General features: G+C 39.1%; 1 protein-coding gene across 1 annotated transcript in view; it reads right to left on the minus strand.

Annotated features, from left to right (window-relative positions):
• Nucleotides 1–21,699, minus strand: part of ADGRL2 (adhesion G protein-coupled receptor L2) — a 161,837-nt gene that overhangs the window by 63,409 nt on the left and 76,729 nt on the right. Inside the window, exon 3 of the mRNA XM_082483169.1 lies at nt 8,591–8,804. Coding sequence (XP_082339295.1) covers nt 8,591–8,804 — 214 coding nt within the window. The remainder of the gene's footprint in view (nt 1–8,590; nt 8,805–21,699) is intronic.

The raw sequence follows: 21,699 nt of genomic DNA on the forward strand, positions 1-21,699 counted from the left end.
TTCTGCAATATGTAGAAAATAAAACGCAAAGCGGGGAATTATCTATGTCTTTCAGTAATCATGGCCCATTTATTAAGCAATTAGATTGCAATTTTATTATTAGAGAGAGAAAAAAGAAATGCTGTAAAATACTGTTATTGCTTGTATCTTTGATCCTTAAACTTTTCCATTTCAGCAACCTCATTAATGTCAAAATGCCATGAATATGGCCACCCCTTTTTAGACTGTATAGCCTGGGCACAGGCAGAATCTATGGGATTCAATAAGGAAGTTTTTTTCTTGTTGAATTCAACTAAAAGGCTTAATTGAGCCACAAAGGTCGGAAGGTTCATTTTATTATAAGTAGGAGATTATTCTGTGGCAGAAAGAAATTTCCAGAATGAGATCTGCTCATTTCTATACTACTCTGTAGCTACTTCTTAATTTTTAAACCCATGTTACTCTTCTATTCCTTTCCTCTGAATTAAACAGCTTCACTGTAATAAACTTTAAATTCTATTTCCTTTGTGTTACTAATGAAAACCTTTCACTTTCATTGCTACTGCTGATTTTATAACACTAAAAAGTACTCATAATTTACTTACATATATTTAATTCATATTAATCTGTCCTAATTTACGATCTATACCCCTGCTCTGCCCATCTTCATGTACCTTTTCCATGTCAGTTCTGTTTACTAAGTGATATTCAACGGATTTCCTATAGTGCAATGAACCTTAACAGGCAGCTTTTAATTGCCTCGCATAGGAAACCACATCACTATTAATTCCACAGCAACAGTATAAAATAAAACTATTGCTTCTCAGACTCTAGAGCAATTAGACCTCTCGGCTATTTGGCTAACTCTGCTTCATGATACCCAGTGCAGTTAATTATATTTTTTGATGTTAATAGTCTCTGTCAGTTTCAAGCATAACTCCTCTTTGATGAATATTTAAATTATATTTGAATAAAAAAATAATCTTGGTTACATTTCATATTCAGCAGTCATCACAGCTTAATAAAGGTCTCCTCAGCAAGGGTTGAGATAAATGGCTATATGAACACATGTATAAAGTCCTAAATCAACTTATCAGATAATGTAGCTGTTTTGGCTAAGTATTATAGAGGATATATTGGGGTGGGAGGAATTAATAGGCTTCAGTTATTACAGTATTATTCTATACGGACTAAATTTGGCACAGTAATATATAAGTAAATCAGAATTTTTTTTAATAATAAAGTTCTGAGTGCATCTGAACCAGGAACTTATCTTGGCTGGACAAGAAATTAAAAAACTATATAAAATTCATACAAATTCGTCCAAGAGAACACAAAATTCACCTGAAGGTTAAGCAATGTTGTCTCAGTCAAGTTGTCAAAAATGTTAGTAAATTACCAAGAGAGGTAACTACATACTCAAAACATAGGTTACATGATTAACTGTAGACTAAACAGTATGCGCACCTAGTAGAGCCCATTTCAGAAATCTGGAAAAAAAGCCCAAGAAAATTACAGTCTGAAGCATGTATTTTATATGATGCTCAAACAGACAAGAAACAGAGTATAATACTTAAAAATCTATGTATACGTATGTATAGTTATTTATATTTATTTTCACCCATGAACAGCAAGGAAACACTGATAACTACGTATATACTATCCTGCCAGATAAGAAATACACTGGCTCAAGAAGAATTTGATGGTGTTTTTTGCCAATAATAAAGGAAATAACTTAAATGTAAGATATGAAATCACTAAGTAAACTATCAACCTACACCCTGGTAAAATAATGAATCCAATCTTTTCTGAAGTAAACCGAGTCTAAATTTTACACGTCATTAGTTGGTATCAATGATCCTTTTGTTGTTTCCTTTGTAGCTTGTCCAATGCCGTTACTACAACATCACGTGTGTGCTATGTGTTTGCACACGTGTAATATAATCTCTTCTGCGGAAAATAATAACAGAACACACTGCGAAAAGCTGATCAAGTACCACTGACTGCTATTTCACCTTACCTCACTGCTCAGAACCTCATAATATGAGGATTTGTATTTAATTTATTAAGTAATGCCACGATGGAACAACCCCATTAATAAAACCTCCTATTTTTAATGAGTAAACTAGACCTACTCCTTTCAAATTAGGAATTAATGATAGTGAAAATTCATAATGCCAGATAAGGTTCTTCTCAGTCACAGATATTACTGTTTTTTTCTGTAATAAAACCAAGGAATACAGCATGCTTCTTGAATATTCTAGGCTATGTGATTATGCCTAGTTCACGAAAATAGGCTTCATGTATTTCTGCTTTTTTCTTTACATTTGAGTCATAACTAAGTCTTGTGACTAACACATAGAAAACAAAATAAACCAAACCAAAACAAAAATCAGTCCAGCCACGGGCCAGTATTGTGAAAAGCTTAGTTTAAAAATAAAGAGCATTTTAAGCTTCTGCTACATCAAAATACTCGCGGGGGTGACTGCCGTACTAAGACCTACGTCTGTTTCAGAGGAGTACAAGCCTTCATTTTTAAACGATGCTTAAAAAAGACATGTAATGTTGATAATCTTGTATGGTAAATGTTTTGTAAAGCAGTTGTCAGCAAGCTGAAACAGAAACCACTGGCATGCTAAAGCAAAAGAAGGACCTCGTACATGAGATCAGCATCAGTACCACAGAAACTTCGACGTGCATAAATTCCGAGAACGTACCTTATCCATATCACATCAGCCTGTGCTATCCTAGCATCAACACCGGTATTTCCCTGACACAAAAAGGACAGATACGCAAGCTCTTAGTGACCAGAAAATAGAAAAAGGTAAAGTATATCTCTTATTCTGAGACACTTTTTGTTCCGTACTATCTTTAGCAAAGGGAGGCAATCTTCGGCTGCAGAAGGAAAAGCAAGGGAAGAAGCAAGGATAGCAGCAGGGGTCAGCAGAGCCCTTGTCTGAGCCTGGCAGACCCCCGAAGTAAAAGTGAGCCATTACCACAATCACCGTCATTTGTGAATGGCAGAGGATAAAATCCTGTCCGTGAAAACTGTTTTAAGTCACATTAAGAAATGCAAATCTGAAGCGTGCTACAGTTTAAAACACTGAATCAACCGTGGGCCCTGTCTGCGGAAGCTATTTTTGAGGCACTAAAATGCTTCTTTGTAGAAGTCTTGCAAAGGCTGGGATTCAGCTCTGAGGGGATCCCACAGCAGGTTTTGCCCTCTACCAGCAAAGACACCCTGTCCGAGGTTTGCTTCTGGCCAGACCTTTTCACTCTGATCAGTGAGATTCATCAGTTATAGGGGATTTACCCACTATCCATCCAAGCCTGGAGCCCAGTGGAAGATTTTCTTTATTACCTCACATTATGGATCAGACCAAATTTCTGTTCACTTGGAAGGACACTAATAGAGTGTGACAATGTTTCCTCTGCAGACCTGACCAGCAGGAACAAGACAGAGGACTCCAGAGATGCATCGTCTTCAGAGAAGAACTCATTTTGTTTTCTTTCAAGAATGTCTCACTCTCATCTTTATACAGGATTTTTCAAAATGACATATTTGTTGGACACGTGAATAGGTGGAAAAGAATTAATATCTCGATTCTCCCCCTCTCCCGTCGGGAAGGATTAAGTTAAAAAAAATAAAGTTGCAGGAGAAGGAATGGAAAAGCTGCTTCCTTCAGCTTTCCCTTGATCGCTCTGTGGGGCAGGAGGCACTTTGCTTATATTTTGAAGACCCTCCGTTTAAGCGCAGCTGTCTTGCGGAGAGATGATGGACGTAACAGGTTAAGAGTATTACCACGTGAGAAAAGTTCATGGTAACAAAAACCCAAGCATGAACTCTTCACTGGTGTCATGATGGACATGGTAATTGAAGGTACATGTGCTGCATGTGCTATAGATAGAACAGGATACGTGCAACAGAAAAAACACTCACTGCTGTAGAGGATTTATTCCTCTTAATCCTTTTACTTTTCTGCAGCAATGTTTTAAAAGGGAAGGGTATTTTAAAAAATTACAGTTCCCTAAGTTCATGTATTAAAGCTAACATATTTTTATATTTATGCTTGTGTATTATAATGAGGTTTGCTTCGTTTGTGCACATTTAAAAAGCAGAATTATACCGATTAAATATGTTTAGTAAAGATGTAAAGATCACATAAATCTACAATTATAGTATCAATTGTAGATGAAAATAGAATTTCAAGGCCATTTCAGTGCAGGACTGATGTAACCGCCTTTCTGTTGCAGATCAAAACCAAACTGAATACACCAACTGTGAGATTATATTTTTTAATGTGGATGTTTGCATGGTCTGCAAAGTCTGAAGTTTTAAACATTTTGAGTTGTTCCTCTTTTTAATGATCGCAACTATGCTCTCAATATCAGAACACAGATTAGAAGTGCCTATTTAAAAATTCAAGGTATTTTAGCCTTTTTTAAGAGGGAAACAGTATTTTCTTTCTGTCACCAAGCTGTCAACATTAAATGCTTGAATTTTCCATCTAAATAAACAATTTCATAGATTCAGAGTTAATAGGCTGTATTTTCTTTAAATACAAAATGTTAATTTTCTACAAGCCCCGTCAAGAGATATAACTATAAATTGCTCAAAACATAAGGTGTACAAATCAGAATGGACCTGACATTTTCTAAATATTGGATTTCTCAAGATTTAAAATTATATTATTCAAAATTGTTATCTGCCACGCTACCCAAGTGGCTATTTAAATACACAGGCAAAAAATATCATCTAATTGCACCGTACTGGAATCACAAAGATAGTTATGGTATCTAATCTTTAAAATAATTGGGAACTTTTCCTAAACAAAAAGTTTAGGACTAGGAAAAATTATTCCTGCTAAAAAAAGCATATTCTAATTCAGAAGAAAAAGGTCCCAGCAGGCAAAAATGCATCTTAGCAGCTTATTGTTCCACTACAAAATTACACGCACAATATGCCTTTGACTTTGAAATGTATTTCAAGTGTGTACTTACAAGTACTTTTATATATCTGTTATTATTTTAAACTAATACAACAGAAATCCAAACACTATGTGGTATCTATGTAACCCTTAGTGCCTGCCCCAAGACAAATCTATGGTCCATCCACCTGCAGTTGCAGCCTGCAGAGCGGGGCTTTGAAGTTGACACTGGAGGCACAAAGGCCCCATAAATGCACAGGCGGTTTGAATATGACTCACACAATCCACCTGCAATCCACTTACAATGGAAGTGGACTTAAGACTAAGTCGTAAGTAAATTTTATCATGTTAATTTTCCAATCTCTGCTGTGCCTATAAAGAGCAGTAGTAGTTAGCCTTATCAACTTCAAAGTCTCGTCACAGTTTCTGGCTACAGCCGCACAAACACGCTTTATGAGCGAGCAACTAGAGCAATTTCCTCAGGCTGCTTTGCATCTTCTGTTTCCTTGTTCATTTAATTTCTTTTTAAACGAAGAGGAAACAGAGGAGATTTGTGCCTGGTAAAGGACAGCGGAGCACCAAGTAGTTTGACTACTTTAAGATCTAGCTGCCTGAAATGTGGGTCCTCTGCCACTCGCTTACACTACTCCCTCACCAGATATTCTAGAAATAAGTTTATTTCTACACTCAACTTTAGCGCGTGGTAGGATCTCTCAAACTTGACTGTATGCAAATGGCGGGGTTAATTATCAGAGAAGTGTGAAAGGGGTGAGGGATTTTCTAAAGGTCTAGTCTCTTTCTTCAAAGCTTTAATTTTCATCGTGCCAGTCTGAAGTTTACATGGAATCTAAATACATCTGAAAGACTTTATTCTAGAATAATTGGGACATAATTTCAATCAGGGACTAAAAATTTAATAACTACTTTACAAAGGTAAAAGCAAAGCAATGAAGTCATTAGTGTTCTAGTCAGGCTTCCTAGGAAAGCATTAAGTTAAAAATCTTTTGAGAACTGCAGAAAAGGAAGAAAAGGGAGGGAGAAAAGATTAAGCAGCAGCTTATTCTGAGAAAGAGGAGCTGATGCATCAGTGGACACTGGCAAAGCTTGTGTGCTAGTATCTCAAATTCTCTGGAAGGCGAGCAGGGCATGTGATTACATGGCTTTGTGTTAAACTGGAAACCTCATCTTATTGTTCAATCTTCAGATTTCACAGTACTGATCTCATTAAGCTAGTATTTTCATGTTGTCACTGCAGTAAATGTAGTTGCTGTGCAAAAGCTGTGGAGTAACGTTGCAAATGAATGACGAGTATTTAATAATTGCCATGGAACTACATTTAACTGCAGGTCTAAACTGAATTGAGTGGTCAAACGCAGTGGTAAAAACACTGCTGGCTGAAGTGATAAACACATGTCGTTAGTCCTTACAAGTAAACACTGTAAGATTTTAAGTAGCAATCTAGAAACTATTGCTGCTTATTTCTATAGGTATTGAAGAAAAGTTTTCCCTGTGGTCAAATGTTCTAACAGATTGTTTTTTTCTAGTCAGTTAAAAAAAAAAAAATGAAACCAATGAATCTGATAGTCCTTCAGGTGAGATTTTTTCTATGCAATCACTAGCATCAAAATACAGCTGATGTGATGCTTTTCGATATCGGATCAAGGATATGCGCTGAGTACCAAACAACAGTTTTGCCTTACGACAACAAAAAATTATGATCACCCATGCAGTTATAAATAAAAGAACTTCTAATATTTCGTAAGAAATTTGCAATGTTCTTCTATAATATAGCACAAACTGAGCAATTTTGAGAAAAGATTAAACAAGGCAAAAGAGACAGCTTTTCTACTTCATGACAGGATCTGAGAAAGAAAACTACGAAAGCAAACTTCCAAATTACTATAAATGCCAGGCAAAAATAGAAAGAAAATTGTCAAATGATCTTTGCCATTTGTTCAGACAAAAAGAAAAGAACAAAAATGAAAAACCCTCTCTGAGCATAGATATTCTGAACCAATGTCACGCATGTGATCACAACTTCATTTTAATCTGCTGAAAAAAGAGTAAGAGTGGAAGATTAGGGAAGTTCAAAAATAGTCTCTGCTATCATAAACTTACAGTTGATTAATTGAAAGGGGAGGACTGAAATTTCAGCTTTCCAGTAACAGTTTGATGTCACTTTAAGCAAGATTGTGCCTCTATATTTGTCTCTGACTACCTTAATCTGTATATTTGCAGTGAACATAAGGAGGACTTTGATCAAAACACAACATGCATTTTACACAACAAGGAAGTCTACAGAGAGGCCCTACATTTACAAAAGCAATTGAAGGTGGTTTCAAAGGGAGTTGACAGATTAGAGGATGATGACACTGCTGCTGCAGTCTCAATGGAAATCTGGCTCGATCTAATTAACAACAACGAACTAGAACCACAAAAAGATAATTCAAACATGATTTAAAGAAGTTATATTACCTTTTTACTAGCGGAGCAATGGAGCCTTTCCCTTACTGATTATAGAACAAGTCACAGGTTGAACACAGAACAAGAATAAAAGGCCCGATATCCTTAATTTACCTCCAGCATTCAAAATTGAAGCCTGAGATGTAGCCCGTATATTTCACTACAGAAGTAGGGAACATCCATGTATTCACATGAAAATGATAAAAAATTGTAAGAGTCACACTCACGAAAACTTGAGGGAATTGGGAAATCAAAATGAAAGATTATTTTTAAGGCCTGACTATATATTACTGAGTGCTACCGTATTCAAACAGGACACAGTAAATGGAGCACAGCATGCAGGACAACTTACATGTTTCATTTGACATATCTGTGTACGTGCATCAGAAATCTCCCAGGTTATTCCCATCCTCTTTTTGTTCAGATTTCTCACCCTAGGAAAATGCACTGGCAGGAAAGCTTCCCACCGATCCTGAACTTATTCAGGCTTGTAGTTTAAGGCAGTAACAATGCCAGGGACTGATTTGTGCTGACATTTCCACAATTGTCAGTACTAGGTGACTGCTGCCCGTATATGGCCTGTACTACAAGAATTTCTGTGAATTTTAGTTCTGATGCACCTTTTGTACTGAAAACACTTTTATTGGCTCTTCTGACTGTCTTCTCTGAATAACAATCACTGTCACTAAGACATAATGTAGCTTGTGTTTATATGCATATATGCTTCTGTACACACATGCATAATAAAATATAATCATCCTGGCATTTAATCATTATGGCATTTCCATTGGATGCATTTTACATGTGGGAACTACAGCAATGATTTACTGAATTCATAGGAAATGTGTAACTTTGCCAGGGAATGTAGAAGTTACTAAAAAATGCAGCAGCCATTTGGACACATTCTGAGTGCTGTTTGACCACCTAAAAGACAAGGAGACAGGAAATCTCCAAATAAGTGAATTTTTTCCATTCTCCTTGCAGTTATCTTCCTGCTTTTTAACTCTTGCTCATGGAATTTAAAAAAAAAAAAAAACAAAACCAACAAACCTATTGCAACTGGTAGGGTTTTTTTCTTCTAATATTACTAGATAGAAATAATACTAACTCAACAGCAAACTGGCAACTACAACAGCATTTCCTACAGTATATATCTCTCATTGTATTAATTCAGGCATTTTTCCTCTTTAGTCCTCTAAATGATATATACATATTTTTACCTCTGTGTCATAATTTTGTAGGCATCTGGAAGGAAGCATTCTGTGTTCTCCATCTGGAAAGGGTCAGCATCACAAATCTTGTCATCTGTCCGTCCATAGTTAGCACTTTCTATCATAATTACATCGCTTCCTGGACACCGGAGGTCAATGGAGTAGCCTTCGCAGGAGAGCTCCCTCCTAACCAAACCAAACGGTAATGCTGCTCGGCTGAAACCTAAAAAAAAGACAAAAAAGGGTTTGAGCCTAAAGGATATATTGCATTGGACTATTATTTTTCTGTCATATAGGCACTAATTCTCATCAGTGTGCTAAAGGAAGTGTACCTTTAAACAGTTTGACCGGGTACCATGTTAAGTAAAGCATCTTTCATGAAACTGTCACATCGCTACACTACTGCTGCTGTGTCCTTAATCTGGGAAAGAAGGAAATTTCTCTTCACTTCTACCCCTTGCCAGGGCAAACAGTGGCACCTGTCTACACGGCAGCAATGCATGTTCCTGTTCCCACCTCTTTTCTCTCTGCTTCTCCCTCCCCTGTTTGGGCACAGTCAGACAGGCCATGTCTGAAAATAGGAAGCAGCAGAGCAGGCAGGATTTGCAAATGCAGAAGTGATTTAAAAAAAAAAACAACCAACCAAACCAACCAACCAAACAAACAAAAAAAGCCCCAAAGTCACAGTTCCAACTTCATTAGTCTTTCTTAATTTGTATCTTCCTATCCTCAGGAAGAGTTGGTTTCTTTTGCTTAGATATTTTATGTCCCCAGCATGGACACGTCTGTGGCACCAGATCTAATATACATGCCAACACTTTACCTAGTTGAACTTCAGTGCTCCTTACTGCACCTTTTACATAAATTAAACCACAGACAGATAAGATTTTGAACAAATATACAAATGATCAATACAGCAAACTGCAGATGTGTACTGTAGAAAATCTCCCTATCCCTTCCAAAAATTATCTATGTATTTCAGACAATTCTAATTTTTAACATTTTTTTTCTGCCTGAGAGAATTTTTACCTAAAAATAGGTAACTTCTCTAAAAGTAAGGAAGCAGTATCAGATGCTTTAGAAACAAAAAAAATGTTCCAAATACTCATCCAGATGTTTTGTCTTCTACAGATATTTCTTTATGCAAAAAATGTATTGCGTCAAAAAACAACTATAGCTTTATGCTACACTTTCTTATACACAGCTGCTGGTGTATTATTATTAAACAGAATATTTCTGTTTCTTACAAAGTGTGTACATTACTGTCTTTTGGAAGACAAGTTGGGTAATATCACAGTGTTAAATACCTATTTCTTTAAAATAGTAAATACTTTATAAATTTTCAGCAGAATCACAGATATTTCCTATTTAAAAAAAAAAACGCATCCTAATACAGTAGCACAAGGCCATTAATATTTCAGTGCAGGCTGCTGGAGAGAAGTTGTGACAGCAAAGAGAAACAGCTAGTAAGTACGGAAAGTTGGAGCTATACGGTGTTTTGAAGGCAAAGAAAATAAACTTTTCTTGAAAAAGAAGATGTGTTAGAAGAGGCAAGGAAGAAAGGATCTAAAAAGATCAAGAACAACTTGAGATAACCCCTTGATAGTAAATTTTCACATGAACCAGAGGCTGTCACTTTTTCTACTGAATTAATGATCCGTGGATTAAAACTCCTACTGTATGAAGATGATTATCTGTTAGGACTGGCAAAACAGAGCTGTTGGTAATGATCAGGCCAGCATCAGGATGTGGGTCCCTGGCAGCCGGAGCCCATCTTCCCAGCTGCCCCCGCTCCACCTGCAGGCCCTGCCTTCCCCTTTGCACCAGCACCAGCTTTTGTCCAAACGTGCAGAAAACTAATGCAAGGGGCTGGGGTGACTCTAGCCTCCCCCAACTGCAGAAGAACCGATGAGGTCCCAGAGGACCAGCTCTTTGGCTGGGCGGGAGTTCGCCCCAGCGGAAGGGGAAGGCCAGAGTGCAGCCACTGGGCCTGCTTTTTACTCTTTGCATTTTGTGGAACCATATCCTACATGAGGCCGGCACCGTTACTCTGCCAATACGTTTCACTATTGGTTAATAAGGGAAGAAGCCATATTGCTGTGGAAAGCACCACAGTTCCATCTCAAATGCACTCCTGGCCGTCGGTTTGGCTGCACACCCCATGCGCAATAGCAAACACTATTATTAGCGGCTTGCTGAAGTATCGTGAGCTGAAAGCTGGAAAGAGCTAAAACACGAATCCATCACATTAACGCCCTACATGTTCCTCCCATGCAGCAAATTAATACAACGAAGACAGAAGCTGCTCACGGCTCAGTGAGGGCGTGAAATGGGCACAGAGAGGGGTACGCACAAAGCCCCCACCACACATGCATACAGCAGCTCCTTTGATTAATTACCATCACGACAGCCGCGGTGGGACCAAATATAATGCTGCTAGTGACTACATCCTACCGCTCCTGTCAAATTTAATGCCGTCCGCATACAGCTTATCCCTCCGGCTGGCGGCAATGGTGCCTGTATTTCCCGCAGTCGGCCGGGCTTCCCCTGGCAGGCAGCACTGCCGGGGCCTGGCCGGGGGAGTCTGGCCACCCACTCCCTGCCTCCCACGGGAGCCCCACACGTGCTGTCACGTGGATGCACGGCCACACTTTTGGGTTTTGATCAGCAAGGAGGGGAACATTAGCTTTGGCTGTGCAACGGGCAGAGCGGGGAGGGCCGGGGACGCATCAGGTACAGCCGTGGAGGTGTCAGGGCTACGCATGCAGCAGCGGGTCAGACGTATGGACCGTTATGGGGCCAGGGCTGAGAAACCCACACCGAGCTACCTGTGACGAGCACTGAACCCTCCCTGCAGATCCGGCAGCACAGCCTCCACTTCTGCTAGGAAATACCTTGCATCCAAATACAAGACCTCCGCAGTTTGTTACAGAGATCAACTGCCTTCAAGTCTTATTTCATCATCTATGGCAACTGCTATAAGTACTAGGAGTGCGTTTTATCCTGCAATTTTTCCCCCTGCAGGCATCCATGAGAAGTTCTGTATTAGGACAAACATTAAAAGTACTAGAGCAATGTTAGATCACTTCACAGGCAACAGAGGACACACCTGAGACTGTAATGTAGGTGTTACATTGCAAAAGCAGCAAGCAATAAAGCAAAACAATGCAGCGTGCGTTAGGTGGGGGAGACTGGTCTAAGGAATCTCCATGGCGCAGAAAGAATTTTAACCAAATAAAATAAATAAATTTAAAGTCCACTAACAAAGCTGCTGTGATCTTTATTCCTAAGCTTTATTTGTAATCTTTTCTGATCAACAAAGAAAAAATAAGCATATCAACAAGCAAAGTGTAATTCAATCCATCTTGCAACCCTGACAATCGAAGAAAGAACTAGTGGGAGGCCCTGTGAGCGAAAAATCAATATTGCAGCTTTGTGCCGTGCAAATGTGAATACTGCCAAATAGCAGTGCTTAGGGTAAAATGAACTGTTTTGCTCCATTTTCTCCTCTCTGAACAAATGATTTTGAAACGACAGCTTTTTTTGGAGCTATAAAATGTCAAGCAATAACTCCCTGCGCTTTAGGCAAGTGATCGGAATAAATACCTCTTGGCAACAGGTGCAATGACTTAGGACTGAAATTCATTTACATTCAGGAGATAATTCCTGATAAACAGATGCACTGCCACAGGATGGAAGTCTGAGCAACCGGCATCTGAATGCTACTGCCTGGTTCTGCATCATTCAAGAGCTTTTAAGACGTAAGTATGTGGCCCTGTCAATAATTACTGTTGTCACCAGTAACTTTGTATCTCCAATGCAGTTCCTCATTAATATTTTCAATGCTGTAGTTTCTAACCAACCTGTGTTCAACCTGCTGCTTGCCTTACTGTACCTTGCATAAACCTATTTTATTTGACTGTACTCCTGCAGTTGCAATCAACATTCCTCAGCCTTCCTGCTAATTGCTTCAAGGCAAACTGTGCTATGGATGACACCGCTCCTGCTGTCTGCCACCCAAGAACGCAAAGTGCTTCCCGACTGCAAAGACCTTGTTGGTGCCAGGGCTGGGACTTCCAGCACAACCTAAACATTAATTCAAGTAAGCGTCTATTACCAAATGCAGCATATGCTGTCTCTGATTCATTCGCGTTTGTATATATTAATCAGTGTTGTGTTTTTTGTTGTGTTTTGTTTTTTTTTTTATTTTTTAATGGAAGAAGATTAATACCTAATGAGGAAAAGAGCGTGGTTTCTGTCCTGCTGACCATTTTGATTACAGAAAAGCTTCCTGGCAAACATATGTTTCCTGCATGTTTTATCTGCTCACAAATTAGCTGAGTGCAGGCTCTTCACTGAAAGAACAAAATAAACTGCTTTTGCGAAATCCCATGTCTAAGAAAAAAAGGCAGAGGGGATTTTCAGTGGTAATATACATTCTTTAATGCTTTGTTGATCAGTCCACGTAGAAAAACACACCGAGAAAAAAAATCTAAAACCAAAAATCTTTCCTCTTATACTTTATTCTGAAATTAAAAAATACAAGGCTTATGAAAGAAATCATGTTTCAGAAATACGTTAAATCCACATTTGGTGAAAAATTGTTTTATATAAGTTTGCAATGCCTTATTTACGGTCTTGGTTCCTTCATAAGAAATGATTTGTCTTTAGAAAGATAACCTAAATTTGTCAAAATGCAAAGAAAAGTTAATAATTCACAGCATCCTGCCCACTAGCTTACCATCTTTTTGAGCTGTCAATAATAAGAGAGTGTGCTAAGTTTGGTAGATAAAAGCAAAAAGGCACTACCACATTTGAATGTTCACCCCATACAGAGGAAAAATAGTGGAATGTAAACAGGCTAACATCAGTACTCCTTGACATCAGAAGCAAGGAACCTTTGATTAAAACTTAAAGCACAGAGAAAGTCAACATGGAAATATAAAATTATTTCAAAGAATGCAGATACTGGAAGAACTGAGAATCCAAAACAAATCTTTGCAGAAATAAATATATATGCCTCTTCGAGCAAGGAAATATTGCTTCTTGTGTTATTTGGCTCTAACAGAAAGGTCTTTTGAAAAGAGCACATCTTTTCAAACAGAATGTTTACAGTTGTCTCTTTCACAATTTCTTTTATTTTACCAAATCATGCAACATGATGATTCAAGTTCTACACAAGATGAAGTGATGCATCTTGGGCAGCATTTCAATAATATATGTTCAGCAAATGCAAAGCCCGACGAAAACTGTGCTGAGAATCCTCTCCCTCACCCAGCGAAGTGTGTACGTGCACGCACGGAGGGAGCGCAGAGACAGCTGAACATACTTCGCCATCTGAAAATCATGCAAATGCTCAACATGGGCTCCGCAAAGCTTTTATAATTCCACAGAAAAGCCTCAGCATCCTGCAGTTTCTAAAGAATCCCATGAACTCTGTCAAGGGAGACTTTTCTCCCCATCTCTCAGCACCGTATATATTTCACACAGACAAGCATGTTATTTCGTTAAACAGATTTTAAATTATCCAATCCTGGTCAACAGATCACTACCAACTACTACGAAGACAGAGGCAATTTAAATGACAACTGTGCTTTCTAATTCTATCTTTGAAGGAAAAAAGTCATTCTGGCAAGCATGTCTATTAAAAGATTACATTGGCACAGTAAGAGCTTCTGATACTGCACAGAGGTCTGGAGTTCACAGCACTCAGCTCTTCTTTCAGGGAAACCCAGCAGCCAGCACACAGCCAGCCCGCCCTGCAGCCCGGCAGACAAGACCCCACTGTTCAGTCAGGGTAAAATTAGGCAGGAAGCGATCATTTCAAAAATATTCTCCTACAGCTGTATTCTCTGCCATTTTAAGTATATACTCATTATTTTCATTTTAAGATGCTGGAAGGAGGGGGCATCCAGAGAAAAAGGATTATTTAGTGAAGGAAATCTGTTTTCTAATAAGAAATATTTCTCTTTTTTTTTTTAACTCATTCACACAATGGGATTAACTCAAAACAAGGTACGTAAAAGTATGTTCATTATTTGAATTTTAACAAAGAGGCCGGAAGTCCTTAAGAACAGACTTGACCATTTAAACGTGCATGTAAATTACACTGAGGCAAGGCAAGTATTTCATTGAATAAATTAGCTGTGAAGGGTGTTTTTTAACACTGATTTCTAGACTTCAGGTTCTCAGACTAAAATCTGGAAACCTGTCTCTTACAAAATAGAAATATGGATTGCTATCAAAAAAAAAAAAAGCTTTTAGAAATATTAAGTAACTAATGATGGTTTATCTTTTACATTTTATTAGATCACGATTTAGTCTTAAAAAATTTTAGAACTTCAAAAATCTTGGTCAAATTGTAGTGTTTTTCAAGATTCAGTGTGAGCAGCAGAATTACAACAGTACGTAATTTTCTGTAATTATATACTTAACATTCAGTGTACATAAACATAAAGCACGGTATGTCTGATTAATGAAATTCAGGACCGAAGCCTGAGTTACGCCCTCTGACTCACACCAGGACGGGTTCACTGAAACTTATTACAATTTTCCTTTTATGTTTTCCAGTCTCCATGCAATTCTCAAAAACATCCCTGAGAGGCTCTCTTCAGCAAAAAAAGCGTCAGGGCTTACCTGCTTTCTGCACCTTGTTGAATGATTCAGCAAAACCTAAAGTGAGCAGCAGCATCTCAGCCTTTTTAAGTAACAGCGTCGATCCTTCCTGTGTACGGCTGGCAAGGATCTCATTTAAATTCTCCTAAACAGCTCTCACCTCTCATTCAGAAGGGCGAGAATATGTCTCTCCAAGGTAGCAGAACTAAGGGGTTTTTTTGATTGTTGGAATTTGTGTTTTGTTCTGTTTGTTTGGGTTTTTTTAATAGCAGGAGATAAGACAGTGCGCTACACTGACAGACCTGTAGACCGAAGTCCTTCAAACACCCGGAACAAGAGCAGCCCAGACAGCAGCCGTGCACGCATCCCCACGTTAGTCCATCACGTCTCAACCCTATTTTGAAGGAATCACCACTATGGGAAAAGAGATAGTTTGGTCTTCATGCCCATTTAATCCTTCACCTCCCTGCTGAGGCTGCCACAAGAGTGCTAATTAATGCTAAACTGTGAAAATGGGCTTCTGCACTTTGAATCCAGCCACACTGAAACTGGACAGAAACCACTAATTCCTTTAATGAAAGTCACCAAACCAGAGCCTGGTTCCTGGCAGCATTTTAGCAATGTCTACATATGGCAGATGGAAACCACGTGATCTAAACATGAAAGTCTAAATATCTAGTGTAAAAATATGCGTGTTGTTCAGTTCTCACTTAGAACCAAATTTTATTCTCATATGCACGCACCTTTCCCATCCCTTTCAGTGGGAGCTGTATGCGTGAGAGCAAAACTTTGCCCTCTTGATCTAAAATTATCCCAGTTTGAAACAGTATTCATCTGTCGATGATATTTCTTTTCTTTTGCCAGCCAGATGTCTGTTCTCAGGCTGCAAGAATCTCCTTCCTTTTTTCCTTCACATCATACACACTTGATCCTCTGCCAGTTTGCGGAAAGCACTCTACCCTTTTCTTTCTTGCCGTTAAATACATTGCATCTTCAAAATTTCTCAAGGCAAGTAAGTCCCATGGTCTCTGTAAATCCCCCTCCTGGAGGTTATCTCCAGTTTACCAACTGTGAACTCTCTGAGCATGCCACCTGTCAGGAAGGAGAAGCTTCTGAATCAGAAACAACCTCCAAAACAAGGAGGTAAGACGCACAAAGGCTGGTGTGTCAGAAATGTTGTGTCAACAGGATTTCCCGTTGAATTATTTCCCCTGCACAGGATGCTGGTAGCAGAATAAAAATAAATATTCTTTTATTTTCTATAAAAATGTATTTTGACAACAATTTATATTTCCAGTTATCTCAATCATTTTTGACTGGAAACCATGCATGGAGGAGGGGCAGGGGAAGGAAAGAAGTATGATTTCCATCAGCAGTATTCAGAGTGAACAGCTGACGAAAGAAATATGCTTTTGTTCCCATCTTTAAGAAACCCAAAGCCTTGTCACCTCAGAGGCTGATAGAAACCAGGCGAAGATGCACCATTTCCTTGGGAATATGTGCACTGGTGAAAGCTAAATCACTCCAGCAGATGACAATGTTGATCGCCAATAATAACCCTTGGTGTGCTGTGTATATCGCCTTCTTAAACGGCTTATACTCTAACCTGTTTAAGAAAGCAAAACATTTAATCTCACGAAAATGTAGAAATTGGAGCCTGATAATTCTGGGTCATTTTAAAGAAAACGTTATTCTACAAGTGCCAGAGTTTAAAATATCAAATATGGGCCTAGTGCTGAAGAATTATCACAGACCTTATTAAAAATATTGTACAATTGCTACCGCATAGTAGTATTTGAGATCACAGTTGTAAAATTACAAAGGGGGCATTTTTTTGTTTACAAACAGAAAAATGCACACATTAGAAATGGAATCAAGCAACAATGTAAGAGTTCATATACTCATTTCAATAAAATGATGGGGTGGAGCCAATTGTCACAGTATAATTTACAGTGGAAAAGTTATGTGGCTAATTTTAATGATGGCAAGCCACTTAAAGAGTGCTTATAACTATGCAAGTAGCACAGCAGTCCCCCCTTCTCGTTCAGTATAGCTCCTGAAACACTTCTGAGGACTCAAGAGTAGAAAGAAGAAACATAAAGGCTCAAGATCCCACAGATGAAACTGCTAAAACAAAATACACAGTCATCCCTTCTGAAAACAAGGAGAAGAGCAATGTGATGAATGTACTTTAAGGTAAATGTGCCGTCACTTCAAATATTCCCACAAATAGATATGAGACAAGAGTAGCAAGCAATCTCGGAAAATGCCTGTCAGAGTGAAAGGCTTTCTTCCTGACCTTACCTGCTATGAAATATTTGCGGATTTCTAAAAGACTACTATCGAGAGGAGAGGGATATACCATACATAGTTTTTACGACAAAGCTAAGGTTCTGGGACAGTCTGGGAATCATGGAATAATCCTACATTGATACTTGAAAGCATCCTCTGATAATAAATTGCATGAAGAAAGGAAAACTATTTCATTGTTTATAAATAAATAGGTAATTTTAAAAGTCCTAAGGAATATGCTGCTCGACCATGCTCCCTGAGCAGCAAGGAGTAAGAATGGCAACACAGGTACCACTTCCAGAGTGAGTAAAGGAAATACACAACGCTCTCAAACTGCCGTTAATCACTTATGAAGGAACTGCATAAACATATGCCTTATTGCAAACACAAAAGACAAGGGAGATAAAGTGACAGGATAACCAAATTCTACCCGCACTCAAATTCAGGGTTTCTGAATTTGGATTCTGGTTTTTAGTCCTGGAATTTGTGCCCCGCAGCCCCCCCAGCTGCCACAATGTGGATGCAAGAATGCTCTCGGCTTTTAGAGAACCAGCTAATGAGTGCTTAAATGAAATAAATGAAAATTCAGGATCCCTGAAATATCTCTCCGAGTACGAAGACAGAAAGTAAACAATTTTCCATAATTATGTGATAAGAGTTCCATAATTAATGCTATTTACATTAGAAAGTAACAAAAGGGATGAATACACACTGTAAGACAACACAGAAAGGAAAACTTCGCATTTCAGCTATTAGATGTGTGCTTCTAAATAGAAGTAATTATCAAATGCAAAGTTTTTCTTTCCATGTTGTGCTTCCAAAGTTGTTCATTGATCTTAATATAACCAATAATAAAGGAAAGGACTAGGAAAGCGCCGCAGCAGACCAGGGGAGAAAATCATCATTAGGTGCTCAAGTATAAGCTCAATATCCAGCAAGGCAGAAGTACTGCACTGGTACTACAGATGTGGAAGGTAATTTCCTCACTAATTAATGCATTTTACATAGTGCTTCACCATACCAGGTCGCACAGTTTTCTTTTAAAAAAAAAAAAAATCTTTCCCTATGTATCTAAAGCAGGAGGAGGCAGCTGTGAAGTATAAAAGATCTGATTGCTCCACTTTTTTCCACACCACCTAAAATGACACTTTCCTACCAAAAGCGCCGTGTTCTCTTGATACATTATTTAGGTGTACAAACACGCGGACAGCTTCGGCAAGTCTGAGGGGACGGCTCCTGATCTGATGGCCGGGTCGGGAGGGAGCACCGGGGCTACCCAGGAGCTGCAGGTCCCGCAGGGCTGCCACCTCCTTGCTGTCCCAGAGCCCTTGCTGCCAGCCTTGCCCGGCCGACTGCCAGCCTCTGCTCGCACCCACCGAGTCCCTCCGCTCATCAGTCCGTTTACATTGTTGTTTCTTCTACAGCAGTGAGTTTTATTAATCAAGATAATTTCCAGAGCGAGCTCAGGGCGTGATCAAAGCAGCCGTTATGGCAGCGTAATTGAGGAGGGAGTTGTTAATCTTCTGGGGATGCCAAGGAGGGAAGGAGGAGGTTAGGGGTGTCCAAAGGAGGCAGGAATGAGCAGGTGTTAGGGTAACTATTTAAATTAGGCATCCTGACATAATCATTTATAACAGAGGCTTTAAACTCCCTGGAAGGCACTAAAGCTGGGTATCCTATCTATTCTGCTTCGTAAGGAAGCTGCATTTCTTTTCGTACAAATAACGATTTTACTAAGTCTGCGCTACCACAAAACAAGCTGTATTTAATTAAACTATTCTCTGCGATTTATTCAATCCCACGGTGGTACTGCAGTGCCTTTTGCGTCTCTGCCACTGATGAATTTGAAGTCCAGATCCTTAACTGGTTTCAGCAATGTATGGCCCATGTTATCTTTAAATACCCACTAAAGACAATGTTTGAACTTCAAAACCAAAAAAGAACGCTATTTTTCACGACAGTTTTCACGTACACAAGCCTCTAGAAAATTACAATGGTACTTTACGAATCAAATGCAAAATACAGAAATAGTATTATCTCCCACTGAAATGCTGTCATCTCTGAACGATGTGTTGAGATCCAACATTATACAACTCTTCATAGTAGTAATTTTGTAATATTTTATCTACTTGAAAATAATAGGGAATTTTAGGTAAGCAGAATCTTAATTACCCCAATTAAGTTCTCATCCTGCATCACTAATGTCGCTGGGAGCTTTGTCATTAACCTCAATGAGTCCAGGATAGATTCCTTAGAATTTAACCTGGACACTCAATATTCTTGTTGTAATGAAAAATGCATTAATGAGCTTCATTATTCTATCCCATTTTAAAGCAGCATCTTCAGCAGTCAGTTTCCCTCAACCGCCTAATGGGGCACTGGTGCATTAGTGAGCTAGGACTTGACACAAGAGTGTTTAGGTCACTGTAAGTCTTTTTATTGCCTCAATGAGCTTCACTTTCAGCCCACCAAGGGAAGAGCAACACCTATTGACTCACTTCAGGAACTCCCTGCGGTGAAGATGACAAAACGTATAGAAACTTTTGAAATTAAAACTGGGGTGGTACAGCTGAAAGACTATTCCTAGCAAAATAAACACAATTAAAACTAAAATTCCTCCCTATAATTAAAAAATGACACAAATTTTCTATATAGCCTGCATGGAAGATGCTCAACCCATTTCAATCACTACCTTTTTTCCAGTCATCTACTGGGACACATTATGGGAAAACTAGTGATCTTCTGTGACCTTCATTTTATTTTATTAAATGCATCAGACACCTTATGCTGAATACGAAATAAAAAATACGCAACCCATGAAAGTACTTTAAGAAAAAATGCCCTTTGGAGGACCCAATTTCAGTCTTGATATATAATGACACAGATTTCCCAATGACATTTGAATAAAAATCTCTATTATATATATATTATTGTGTTCAAAATTCTATTCTGAATTACTAAATTTAGAACAGGCCCTGCAGATCATGATTCAGTAAATGTGGGAAGTACATTTTTGACATACATGTGAAGTTAGTGCAGGCTAACTGTACTTCCCATCTTAGGATGGGAATGGCCACATTTTAGGAGAGGATTTCTGTTTCAAATAGCTACTACAACTGGTAGTAGTAAAAAAACCTTCCAAGTATCAAAATACACTCTTTGTTTATACAACAGCAGCTGATGTATTGCTAATAAAGCCTTCAAGGAGAAAATAATGTGAATTGCCCAAACAAGGGAAACTGGCACTTGCAGACACTACTTTTATCTTGCCCATAGCTCTAAGGACAATTGGGAAGTATCACTTGTTGCAGTCCCTTGCCCTTCGAAAAACTGGGGGGGAGGCTGGGGAGGGTGGAAGGGGAGGTGGTGAGTGCAGATGTCTATTATCCCAGCTAGTAAGCACAGATTAACAAGTCACTGCCCAACATAATATCCACTGAATTTCACTTAACTGCTGCCTGAGCCACCTGCCTAAAATTCGGAATGCTGATTGCTGAGCCTAATTTGTAGCTGGTTTAGAGCAATAGCAATCTCGGAAAGGTGTAGCTGGTCACAACAATAGTGCGGGGGTATTCAAATTTGGAAGGGAGGGGACTTATGGAAATCCCTCTCCCTAATTAAATCAGAGAATGAGAGTTTGAAGTGGTAAATAATAAATCACAAAGAATCCTCAATCTGGTTGTCAAGGAAACCAGTATGCCTCTGCCATAATTGCTGTGAGCCCAATCTTGCCCTTTTTGACATCAAGCCTTATCATGCATTCTGGTCAGAGACTGAGAAAGTAGCTTTTCTATTCCTCTCAGGCAGCCGGGCGACTGGCGGCGCGCTCGCCGGAGCAGGCCGCACCGCCGCTGCCTTCAGCGCCATCCACCTCCTCTCTGCAGACAGTAATTAACTCATGAGCTCCGGTACGCTGCCATCAACTCCTAGATTAGAAATGGGACCGGCCGGCTTGATCGTGGCATTGGAAGGTCTCAGCAGCTCTGTTTACTAGAAAGGCGTTCCTCATTTACCGTTGCTAACGTCTTGAGCTTGGTTAGCTCGGCCTGTCACAAGTCCCAGGAATTCCCCTGCGCTCCCGCTCCCCTGAGCACATCCTCCTGCGAGCAGGAATGTGCCGATCATTTTACTGGTGGACAAGGCAGATGCTTGTGAAAGAGGTGGACAGAGAAAAGGAAGTAAGTAGAAGACAAAATAAATGCTTTCAAAAG

The sequence above is a fragment of the Vanellus vanellus genome, assembly GCF_965231255.1.
Source record: "Vanellus vanellus genome assembly, chromosome: 5".
Classification (NCBI taxonomy): Eukaryota; Metazoa; Chordata; class Aves; order Charadriiformes; family Charadriidae; genus Vanellus; species Vanellus vanellus.